Source organism: Phaethon aethereus (genome assembly GCF_964289735.1).
Source record: "Phaethon aethereus genome assembly, chromosome: 6".
NCBI lineage: Eukaryota > Metazoa > Chordata > Aves > Phaethontiformes > Phaethontidae > Phaethon > Phaethon aethereus.
This window is the reverse complement of record NC_138580.1, coordinates 1085338-1097878: the sequence shown is the minus strand read 5'-3', so window position 1 is coordinate 1097878 and position 12541 is coordinate 1085338. Positions and strand designations below refer to the sequence as shown.

At 41.1% G+C, this 12541-nt stretch overlaps 1 protein-coding gene across 2 annotated transcripts in view; it reads left to right on the top strand.

Moving 5' to 3' along the window:
- GPD2 (glycerol-3-phosphate dehydrogenase 2) overlaps positions 1 to 11616 on the top strand; it is a gene marked incomplete at both ends in the record, with an annotated part of 47978 nt that extends 36362 nt beyond the window's left edge. For both annotated transcript variants that reach the window (XM_082001441.1, XM_082001440.1), the window contains 9 exons: positions 252 to 445; positions 3041 to 3175; positions 3404 to 3579; positions 4105 to 4236; positions 4697 to 4855; positions 7397 to 7509; positions 7605 to 7683; positions 7800 to 7898; positions 11491 to 11616. In XM_082001441.1, coding sequence (XP_081857567.1) covers positions 252 to 445; positions 3041 to 3175; positions 3404 to 3579; positions 4105 to 4236; positions 4697 to 4855; positions 7397 to 7509; positions 7605 to 7683; positions 7800 to 7898; positions 11491 to 11616 — 1213 coding nt within the window. The remainder of the gene's footprint in view (positions 1 to 251; positions 446 to 3040; positions 3176 to 3403; positions 3580 to 4104; positions 4237 to 4696; positions 4856 to 7396; positions 7510 to 7604; positions 7684 to 7799; positions 7899 to 11490) is intronic.
- Between the last annotated feature and the right edge of the window lie 925 nt (positions 11617 to 12541).

The window sequence follows — 12541 nt, the reverse complement described above, 5'->3', positions numbered from 1 at the left end:
TAACTTGCTTAAGAAATCAAACTCTAGTAATATCTGAGCATCACATTCAAGGGCTTTATTTCTTAAAACTTCTGGGACTACCTTTTAAAGTCAGGTCCTGGACACATGTGAAATCTCTGATCTTTTTTTTAATCGTTTGACCCAAGAACCAAGGTAATGTTCTAATACTTTATCTGGAGTACAAGGTGTGCAAGAACAGAATCCCTGGTGATGCCTGACCTGTTTTGAACTATGTCCCTTCTTTATTTCAGCCCAGATAATATGGGTCTGCTTGACCCAGCCACCAGTGATGGTAGAGTGATTTTCTTCTTGCCTTGGGAGAAGATGACTATTGCAGGGACCACAGACAGCCCGACTGATGTTACGTCCCATCCGATACCAACAGAAGAAGATATCAACTTCATATTGAATGAAGTGCGCAACTACCTTAGCGTTGATGTTGAAGGTAAACCTTTGTCAGCTCTGTTTTTCCCTGGGAAGGCACTGATGAGTCTGTGGCATTTCAGTTTGAGTAAATGCTGTCTGAAGTTTTTAGATAACTGATGACTATGGTTCTTGTGCATCTGGGTGTTTCTAAAACTCGTGGGACGTAACTGTCATCTTGATCTATTTATCAGAGCTAAAAAATTAGGCTTTTCCAGATACATCTGCACTACTTGGACTCTTTAAATGGAAATCGGTTGATAACTGCATGTTCAGATTCCACATACCTTTCACCTAACTGGCACTAACTGTCCAGCTCCACAGCCAAGTCATTCTGGTCTCTTTGGGTGGCAGATGCAAGGTTTTGCAGAGCTGGGATAGTTTGGTCATACAGCAATGCAAGTATATCAAATAATTCATCTGCTTTTCTTGAAGGAAGAGTTGTTCTAGCTTTTCCGGTGTCTGTTTTTCTGGTGTCTTTGTTTTTATTTCCATTTTTCTAGGCACTTTATTCTTAGAATTTACTTTTCTCAATATGGTAAATGTCTAATAGTGTCAGTTTTCACTGGGAGAGGAAAGTATAATGGGCAAAAAAGGGAATTTATAAAAATGACTTGGTGATAGTTGTTCCCTTCAGTAGCTGAGCTGTTGTAAGATGCTGGCCTGTTTTGACTCAGTGCTGGTTTAAAGCAGAGAGGCTTCTTTCCTTTTTAGTTAGTTTTTTAAAAATTGTTCTGCGAAAGCATTTGTACTTCTGTATTTCTGTTGCAGTAGCAGCATTAAAATAAATCTGAAAAGCACTTGGTCAGGAACATTGCAACATCCTTAGATTTAGGAAAATTTGCTGTCCAGAGGTTGGAAATGCTAGATTACTTGTTTCCTGAAGTGGGTAATTAATGGCTCTGTATTGTATAGGTTCAGGAAACGTACTTTTAAGTTTCCTGAGGAGCAGTCAATACAAGTAAATGTGGTAGGCCAGACAGGTAGCTGGTAGAGTTAAGACTGTAAGATGGAGATTTTGCAAGCTATTTTACAGAAGTACATTATGAAGTGTTTAATTCTTTTGAATGAAACCTACCTAGGTGCACGCTGTTTTTCACATATGCAATTAGCAGTGTTTATAGATTGCTTGTTATTGAATTAACAACTGTGCTGGCCATATCAACTCACTGCAGACCTGCCTTTTTGCTGCCAGAGACAGTGCCAGGGTTATCAACTTACACAGGCTTGGATGTGTTCCAACTGTTTAATTATAGTGTCACGCATGCTGCTTTTTCTAGTTTCATTAGTTTATAAACGTAATATGGTATCTTATTTCTGTGATTAACACTTCATTTTGGCAGGTTAAACATGCTGGCAGAGCACCATTGATTTCTGAAATCTATTTTGTGTTCTTTGGGGATATTTTTACACCCCGTTACTGATTTTCAATTATCATTTATTTGAAAGTTGTATAAAAAAACCACAATGTTCCAAAGGCTTCAGCATAAAGCAAATCAGTCAGTTTATCTATTGCAAATTTAATAAGTAACAAAACGAATTTTATTAAATTCTCTATTGGTCCCATGTTTTACATGTTTTAAAAAGTGAGTTTCGGAGGCTAGGGTATTTTCCTACAATTGTTAAGAGCTTTTGTGACTACTTAATGCCTTCAGGTTTTCTTCCTCCAAGTTTACTGAGTTTATTGAGACGTCAGGGTTGGCTTTAGGGGTATGTTTGTAACAGGGCAGGGAGCAGAGGAGTAGCACAGCGGGGAGAAAAAAAGTAAATGGCCGTTTGGTCAGGCTTCTTGTGGAGTGGGACCACACTTCTGAAGCACTGAGGAGGAGGAGGAAGAGAAGGCAGAGCTGGAAGGAATGGTGGTGGAAGACCCAACGTGGAGTTCTGTTGGGTAGCTTTTGAGAAGTCAGCCGGGCCCTTTTGGGTTGCTGTGCAGTAGCAACCGCTGGTGTGGGGTACAAGCTTTGGGCATGTGCTACAGATGACCACAACCTTGCCAATAAATTTTCTCCTTGCCTGTATGTGTAATTGCTCTTCTGATAAAGGCTCTGGATAAAGATCACTTTTCAAGAGGAAAACAAGCTAGAGAAAAAGAAGTACTAAAAGCAAATGTTTCACTCATGTGGAACAAACTTTATTTTGTTTTCTAAAATGTAATATAAGTACTGTCCTGTCAGCACAAGCAAACAAGGGCTTGGTGCTGGGGGGGGGGGGGAGGTGTGGTTTTGGTAGGGTTTGGGGGTGGTTTTGAGCTGATTGGTGAGTTTGACAGTTGAATCTCTCTTGGTTGGTTGGTTCCCAGAATATCTCTGTTCTGTTAGATTTTTAACCAGCGTGAAAAGCAGACCTCTCTGTCCCTGACTTTGTTTTGGGCTAGAGTATTATTGAAACCTATGAAGGGAGTGCTGTGTTTAATTCTGTAGCCCAGCATATTCCATTACTTTGGAGAATCTTCTCCAGCATTTTGAGTTGCTCAACTAACAAGCATGGTGTGGTGCAGTCCTTGTTTCACAGCGAGTATCTACTCGGAGGCAATGCCACAGAGGCCACGGGAGGGATACGAGATAAATACCTATCAGTTCCTGGCTGACTTTGGCTGATCTTTGGTTCTGAACAGTGAGAAGAGGAGACGTGTTGGCAGCGTGGAGTGGCATTCGTCCTCTGGTCACAGACCCCAACTCCAAAGACACGCAGTCGATATCCCGGAATCATGTTGTTACCATTAGTGATAGTGGTCTTGTCACGATAGCAGGTACTGGAAACTTTAAGTATAGCTTTGGCCTTCCCCAGTGTATTTTATTAAAAATATTTTATTATAGGAATGTGAAGGCTTATCCTGTAATTAGATAGTGCTCTGTCAGTGGTAGTGTGACTGGCTTGTTGGAGCAAGTCTAGTAAGTATAATGTGTTATATGTAATACATACCAACTTTGTATTCCCCTTGCTTTCCTCAAATAAAGAAGTAAATGTGTGGTTACAGGTGGGAAGTGGACAACCTACCGTGCCATGGCGCAGGACACCATTGATGCAGCTATTCAGGCACACGATCTGAAGGCAGGTTCCAGTAAGACCATTGGACTGCAGCTACAAGGGGCTGAGGACTGGAGTCCCACTCTTTACATTAGGTTGGTCCAAGACTATGGACTTGAAAGTGAGGTGAGTCATGGTTTCTGTTGATGCTGTGATGTTTCTTTGTTGGAGGGTTGGGTTTTTTTTTTTTTTTTTTTGCCCCCCACTAAATCTAATACCAGCATAACTTGTACAAAAGACTACATGAGCCTGATAAGAGCTTATTATCTGGCCAGGGCAAAGATAGTTTTAACAAAAATAAATTGTAGTAATTATTCTTCTTTTCTTCCCTTTTCCCTTCCTCCTAGTCTTGACTGTTTCCTGCTTTAGAATGTTATGATATGATAGGGTCTGTCTGTCTTTGAGCCCAACAAAATCTGTACCTCAGATGTGATCACAGTGTAGCAGAAGAGCTGGAGCATCATTAGTCACAGTTGCATAGTAGTGTCAGTGCTGGTCTAACGCATTCACAATGCAAGTAGTTTTCTCCCACACAATTGAAATCTAACACCCTCTTCAGCCTATTTGTTATTGATAGGAGAATTGACCAAAAAAAGTGTGTATATTTGATGTGCTTTCAAAAGCATATTGAAGTTGTTTTCAACTCCATAGGTGGCTCAGCATCTAGCGTCAACATACGGTGATAAGGCTTTTGAGGTGGCCAAAATAGCCCAAGTTACAGGAAAGAGATGGCCTATTGTTGGAAAACGTCTTGTATCTGAATTTCCTTATATTGAAGCTGAGGTATGTGGAAAAACTACACAGTGTTCTTTGGTTGTCGTCTGAGGATAAGCAGGTTATCAAGCAGGTTGGTCTTGCTCTGTAAAACATCTCCATAAGGCCTCTCCTTTGGTGAGGTCCAGATTTTTTTCCTGTTCTTATTTTTCCCCTTCCCCAGAGCATGTTTTATTTTTATGTTTATACATACACATGTTAATATATTTATACATAATTTAATATTTATTATTATATAGTCTATATAGGAAATAAAAAATAGACATGTTTGATCCAGATGCATTTTATAAAATGTTCCAGGGAAAAGTAATCTTTTCAAACCCTTCTCTTGGTTGGGTGGGAATTAGTTACAGAAAGTTAATTTTGTATAGCCACGCCAGCACTATGGTTTGTGATGCCAAACATAATTCCCAACAGTGCCTGTCAGCTTTCCCATCTACATTTTTTCCCCCTTGTCTTACTGTTTTAGGTTGTCTATGGTGTTAAAGAGTATGCCCGCACAGCAGTGGATATGATTTCCCGACGTACTCGCTTGGCCTTCCTGAATGTGCAGGCTGCAGAGGAAGCCCTGCCAAGAATCGTAGATATAATGGGGAAAGAACTTAACTGGAATGAGCAGAAAAAAAAGGTACAAAGGGCCTTTTTCGTCTGAAACTGTTTTGTTTTTCTTAAGTAGTTTCCATGTTAACGATCTAAATTAGTTGAATAGAAAACTTCAAGGGATGCTTTCTTCCTGAGAGAATGCTTCACTTGGTGTATTTCATTATAAAGACTTTATCGAAATAGCTGTGAAATGAGTTGGTATTGGCCAGAGGGTGGAGAGGAAAGTGATCCTGTTCCCTCACTTCAAAAATGAAAGCAGACTTGGCATTGCTATCCTATTCCTGTTAAAATATTTTGTTTACTGGCACTTTTCAACAATTTGCCTCAGAAAATTAGAATCTTGTAAACTGTGTCCTTCCTTTTTGTCTGCTGTGTCTTTGAAAAGTGATGGTACTGAGTTTGCACCATTCTCTGGCCTAAGTTAATTTTTAAGGTTTGCGCCCTTTGCCCCCAGTGAGTGTGTCCTCAGACATATGGCGTGGGACTCCTCTCACTTTATTTGCTGTGTTGATAGCAGACTGTCTCTAAGCTAGTCTCTGTATGCCTGCTCTGTAGTAAACAAAGTTCAGTCAGATGCCTTACCCCAATGAAGGCATCTGCTGTGCACGCAGTGAAATGCATCCTACAGCCCTGTTTCGATCTCCACAAACTGTCAGGAGTACCTTGAGTAACTAGCTTAGATGTAGACATCCCACCTACTGACACGAATTCTGCCCTTTTGAATTATCACATCATCTAAGTTACCAATTATTACTTCTTTCTGTTGTCATAAAAAGATAAATGCCTAGAATACTGGAAGCTGCACTCATAAGGCTGTCCAGAGTATGGTGGAGGAAAGGCACTGAAAGGAGTGCTGAACCCAAACGGGCCACGTAGTTTGGGACTTCTTTCCCTCTGAAGCACCCAGAACCTGTGAATGTTCACCTAGCTCCTCCACCCCAAAGGGAATGGGAAGCTTCCCTTGGACTGTTTTTTTTTAGCCAGTTAAAAGTTTGAGTAAAATTCTGGAAGGAGCTCATTTGTATCCCACCAGTCAGAGGACCTGTCTAAAGTCTCCCCATAGGAATGCATAAAGAAAGGTATACCGTCATGTCACAGTTGTGAGCTGTGATGCTTCTGTGCATGTATGTTGAGCAACCTCATAGTCAGAGGTGTTTGACTGAAGTTAGAGGTGTCTCTCCCTTACCTAATGAGATTTGCTCATCTAATAATTTACCATGTTAAACGAAGGTGTATCAATTCTTCCATAACAATAGATTAGAAAATGAGAGGCTTGCAAAGCAAGTAATTTGAAACCAGTGTGACGTTAGGGTTGCATGGACAGCCTCACCTCCAGCAGCCTGTAGTTTGGGGAGTTAAACACCCATTCTCACCATAACCTGCAGGACAGAAAATCAACAAGTACTGCATGGACCTGTAAGACTTACAAAGCCATTGGTGGCTTGTGTGAGCTCACTAATGCCAGCAAGGCAGTGTCTGCATTCCCTGAATGTCCCCTGGGGTTTTTTTGGGGAAGGTCTCTTTGTCTTTCAAATGAGGCTAAAAAATGCCTGAGATATTGACCATCTCTTCTGTAATCAGTCTTGGGCCATTTTGAAGTGCTACATTTTTATAGCAATCTTGCATGTGCTATATTTCAACTTGATGGACAAGGCAATTCAATGCCTATCCAGAAGAGTGTTCTTTAATTTAGATTTTTCTAGTGAGATGGTTAAATAAGTCTTTGTTGGTTTGGGACTTTAAGGCTAATTTGTGTGCTTATATTGAAGTATGTAAGAGTAGTCTGGTGTAGTTTAGTTGGTCTCCAAATATGCTTGCACAAACAAGTCTTTGCTAGATGAAGTGGCTTATAGGTACGTGCCTAGGAATCTCTTACTGCTACTGCAGCTGTTACTTAGCATGCTTACTCTTGTTTGTTAACTGCAGTGCGGGCTATTTAATATTGGTGCCCAGGTGCCAGATGCTTGTATTACTCTTAGAACTGTGTTTGGTGTACCCTTCGTCATAGAAAAGAACTGTGTTCTACAGTACTTTATGTCAGGTGTTTATCACTTACCAGAAGGCTGGCTATGGAAGACCTTGCACTGAACCTTCAGGTAATACATTCATTTTACTACCATCGAGAAACACAGTTTAAAACATAAAGAACCTGCCTGATGTTGAGGCTCCTAGTCTTTTTTTGCCTGCTTTAGACAGTTAGGTGAAACATTGCGCTAAGATAGCAGCTGCGAGCTAAATGTCACTTTGTAGGCCTGACCCACAAGTCCTGTTCTTCATGAAATAGGTAGATGTGTACTATGTGTGACTGAAGGCGTGGTATGGTCATAAAAGCATTTACATAGTAATTGGAAGTCTTCCCTGGACTCGATATGTCTTTTCAAGACTAAAAAGTGCCTACGCTTAACTTATTTTTTTTAAACACTTTTTAGCTACCATCTGCTTAATTTTTCGACCTTAGATAAATTTTAGTTAAATGGAAGAAGCTAGTAAATACTACATTAAAATAATTGTGTAAGAACTTGCTGTTCCTCAGATACCTGTTTTTTTTCTTTTTTTTTTGTTGTAGGAAGAACTTGAAGCTGCTAAAAAATTTCTCTATTATGAAATGGGCTACAAAGTAAAATCAGATCAATTAACAGACAGCTCTGAAATCAGTCTAGCACCTTCAGATATTGAAAGGTAAGTAAAGTAGAAGAGTTCCCTATGCTGCTAGGAATTAATACCTGCCATTCTTCTGAGTGCAGCTTTTCCCACCAATAATCCTTATCTTGCAGGTACAAGAAGAGATTCCACATGTTTGACAAGGACAAGAAAGGGTTTATTACTATACTGGATGTGCAGCGTGTCTTGGAGGTAAGTTTCCTTGTGTTTTTTTAGTTTCCTTTTTAAGCCTCTTATCTAAATTTCAGTGTGGCATAAAGAGCGCTGAACAATCCCATTGACATACTTCTGTGCTTTTTCTTGTCTAGAGCATCAGTGTGCAAATTGCTGAAAATACACTTCACGATATTCTAAATGAAGTGGATCTGAACAAAAATGGACAGGTTGAACTCAATGAGTTTTTGCAGGTAGGCGTTTCTTTGTTACGAGAGAAGCTGTAACTTTAACGAACAAAGGCATAGGTATTGAATTTTTTTCCCTCTGCTGAAGGGCTGGGTTGGACACTAGGTGAGTGTTGCTTGGGTAAAGGCTGTAGTGTTGATGCTGTTTCCCAGATCACAAGATAAGTGACACGCAGAGCCACCCTCAAGCAACTTTGAAATTCAAGGATTTTTTTTCATATGCAGAAACAATGAGACCCAAAGAACAGGTCCAACTTATGAAGTATACTACAGTACAGACCTGAATTTGGCTTTTTTGATACAAAAATGTTGTTCAAATATATTCAAAATGATACAGTTGTCCTTTGGAAGGCATATGGCACAGTTATGCACACTGACATTTATCTGGGTCTAAGTGATTAGTAGTTTCTAAAGTATTTTGAATATTGTAAAGAATGAGCTTGTGGTTAAAGCACATCCAGTCCATATAATCAATCCCATTTTAACTCCTGGATTGGCTAACATGATCTCAGTTTGTATTAAAGACATTACATTGAGAACCCATACATGTGCTTTTTGCAGGGTTTTAAAATAAAATTAAGGGTGCTACTGAAATGTTTGTTTGCCCAGCTCCTCTTGCATATGCAGTTTGCCAGCCAGCTTTGTTTTTGTAGAGTCTTTCTTGGTATGGTATTTCAGGTGACATGTCGTTCCTGCATGGTGGCAATGACGAATGCTGAACATGAGATAAATTAATGCTGGGGATTTTGGTCAATGTCAGCCCTTTCTTCACTGTGTCAAGTTAAACAAACAAGATCAAGGCAAAGGAAATGGTAATTGTCTCTCTCGAGATGAGCTGTAGATAAGAGCAGCATTGTTGAATGTAAATGCAGAAAATTTTCACAGGTTGTGTCCAGCGTTAGAAAAAAGGACTATGTATTTGCCTGAAGTGCAGCAATTTAGCTGGGTAACTGAAATGCACTTGGAGGGGGAAAAAAAAACTAAACCAACCATGGTGGGGAAAGAAGAAACAATAGCTTTGGGAGTTCATGCTTATGTTTTCAAGTATAAGAGAAAATCACGGCTGTTTTTCTGGCTATTGAAAAATGGTCTTCCTCTTACACCCCTTTGCATGTGAAGAATTTTAAGGGGGGGGGGAACCCACCATTTACTATAAGGGCTCTGTTAAACTATAATGGTGTTAGTTTGGATACATTGTGGTTAAGAAGTTCAAACAACTAGTAATTATGTCTTCTGTGGATTTTTTTGGTGGCTTTCTGGGTTTTTTGCTTTACTGTGCTGAATAGTCTCGTTAGGGGTTGCCTGCCCTCAATCATAATATCTGTAAACTGTAAAAGGCAAGTCACCGTTTTGGTATAGCTTCACAGTTACTTTTGTAAAACTCTAACTCTGTGGTGACTGGCTTCTCCTACACATTTCACAATGCAATCTAAATATTTAACCCTAGTGATTGGCATTGCAGTAACGATCACTTGTGCCTGTGCACCTCCTTCCTGCAGAGGCAGAGAGCAGCACACCGGGAGCTGCTGCGTAGCCAAGTGCTAAGTAGGAAGTATGGTAATAAAATTAACAGGAGGTTGCCATGGAAGGAACAAAATACATTAAATGTTTGTTTAATTTTTTTAATGGATCTGTTAAGTCAGTTCCCAATACTTTCGTGTTTGCTTTCTGAAAACTTTCAAGGAATTGCATTTTACTGCAGAATGCTTGTGGAAAGCCATGTGCAAATATTTGTGGACGTTTATATTAGAATATAGGAACACATTGTACCAGGGTGGCTGCATAGCTCTCCAGGTGTTTCGCAAAGAGAAAGTGGACCGCATTGATCGGCATTCAATACAAACAGGTTGTTCCAGCATGGCAAGGAGGCAGAGCTGTGACAGTCTTTAGGTGCACACGGAGCTGTCTTACGGTAGTGACTGCTCTTCGGAAGACTTGCATACGGAAGCCTAGTGCTGCTGTCATTTATGCTCAAGAAAGGAGTGGGACATTGGGAACTCATTTTGTTATGTAAAGGCAAGAACACCCCCCATGTTAAATCAGGGGGGTGTTCCCCCAACAGCAGATTTCCTTTGGGGTCCTGACAGACCCACATACCAGAAACTCGTTTTTTACAACGGTGCCAGAGGACCAGCCATCTTTTTTTGTGGTCGCTTCCCCAAAGAGCACGCAGTACAGTCAGACCAGACAGACGCAAGACTGGTAGTCGAGTGCATCGTCAAGCCGGATGAACGGGTGTGAGGGCCAATGCCGCTCCTCCTAGGGCCTCCCTGTCTGTGCGGATTGCTCTGGAAGTGGGGAGGGAGGCGAGGGAGAACACCAAGCCCGAGCGATGGTGGACTTTCCTTGCTGGCTGTAGCTACTGCTCTTACTGTTGCTGGTCCTCTCCTTCCTGACTTCATCGTCTGCCTTGCCTCAGGGCTGCACAGGGTAATCAAAACGCCTCCAAATGCAGGGAGGTTTTTCCAGCCTCGGCTGTGTCTGTAAAGCATGGGGTTCCCTTCTGCCCCTTCCCCTCCCAGGTACTCGTTCCAGCTTTGACAGGGTTGATACCACATTTGCATAGGTCCAGCTGCAGATATAATTAATAGATTTTCCTATGGAAGGGAAGAAATCTGAAGGATTCTTAGCACTCAGTAGGAGTAAGAAATTGCATTTTGTAAGTGCCGATTGCTTTCCATAGTAGTCTTTGACAAGCTGACTTCATGTAATTTCAAGTCTAATGCTCACTTTATCCATGGGATAAAAAAGAATTAACTAAAATCTTAGCACTAGTGTGTGTGTTCGTTAAGATAGAGCTGAGTCCAGTTTCAAGGACTTAAAGGCAAATTAGTTTTAAAAGTCTATAAAGGAATTTGGATTTGAAAGAATTCTGAAAGTCAAGTACATTGTCTCTACAAAGAAGGGCATATGATAGAAAAGGGTATGGTCTGGGGTCAGTGGTAGAACAGGAATGGTGTTTTGTTAGTTATATCTTGCAGATATTTAAAAAAAAAAAACACCTGTAAAATAGATGAGTTCTCCTGCATTCTTAAATGTCACTGAAAAAACTCTGGTGTTGATGTCGGCCAGCACTGTTACTTCCAAATGGATTGTATTTGGTACTTGTAGTCTTCCTGCCACCTGTGCTTTGCCAAAACCTTTGTTTATATTTCTGGAAAATGTAAATTAGCTTTGAGGCGAGTCTTTGAAACCATGCAGCAGTTCTGCTTTATGTATGGGGAAAAACAGTTCTGTATATTCATTAATTATTTTGTCCAAGAGCCAGTAGCAAGTGTTCACTCGGGCACTTAGACTGGAGCTGTGTCAGTGTCCGCCGTCGGTGGCCCAGGGGCGGGACGGGTGGCTGTGGCCGTGCACCTCTTGTGCAGAGGAGGTGACAGCACCAAGCTGCGTGACTCTGCTGGTGTTCTCTGCCGCGTAAGCCATGTCGGTGGAGGGCTTGTGTGGTCTCTGCTCAGGGGCTGGTACGGGTTGCAGTTGCCCTGTTGTCCCTCTGGCTGCTCACTGATGTCTTTCCATGAGGGGCTGTACCTTCTACCTTGGTTCTTTGTCTTGCAAATGAGTTAACAGGATGCTCTCCCTCTTGTCCTTTAAGCTCATGAGTGCTATTCAGAAGGGCCATGTGTCTGGAAGCCGGCTGGCGGTGCTCATGAAGACTGCCGAGGAGAATCTGCATCAGAGGTTGGTGATTCCGGTGGACCGGAGCGGTGGTGGACTGTGAGTTCAAACACAACGTGTGCTCACAGCTACAGCTAATGGAGATGCGTAGCTGTGCCTCTCTGCTGAAAAACATTCCAGTGCATCTGATTGTCCCTGCTTGTTCAAGATGACCGGTGTCTGTCCATTGGTATAGCTCTTACAAAAACACATGGGTTCATTTGTGTTCGTTATTAATGGTTTTCTGTACAGCTCTTAATACTCCAGTATGTGGCCTTTTGGATTGGGTATTCTTTAGACATAGGGCTTTATTAACAAGAGTTGAGGAATACAGTCTAGAAAGACTTGGGTGCACACACAAGCACATGTGCACATACTGCCTTGTTCATTAACTTTTATATCACCTTTACCTGTAAAGAAAACAATGCTCAGAAAGTGAATTCTGCCTTTAAATGCATTGCATTGAGTCTTGCAAATACGCGTTCAGTATATTCAGAGCAGCTGCTGATCTGTCCTCTTCAACAAAAATAGCAAGAGAGGGAAAGCTAATGTTCTGGATTGGAGGTGGTATCACAAAAGGAATGAAGCTGACGCTTCCTGAGGTAGTGATTAGGGCGAAGACCTGTCATGAGTCTTCCATAGGTGGCTGGTTTTGCTCTTTCGAGTGCTGTTATTTCAGTGGTACCAATACTTGGCCAGACAAAAATACCAGCAGTATGGAGCTGCTGCTTGATTAATCACCCAAGCTAATAATTTAGTTAAAAACTAGGGGACAGCTTTCCTTTCTCCCATATTGATAAAAACGTCTAGCAGGCTGGTGTTTTATGCTGTTAAGTGTTTCATACTGATTCCAGTTTTGGACAAACACTGATGATATGTAGAATATGGCAGTTTTTGATAGCATAAGGCTTAACTGTTTATTAAAAATTCTCAAACACAAAGTGAAATGATGAAGTTTGTTTTGCATTCCACTAACTTTTCTATAAAAG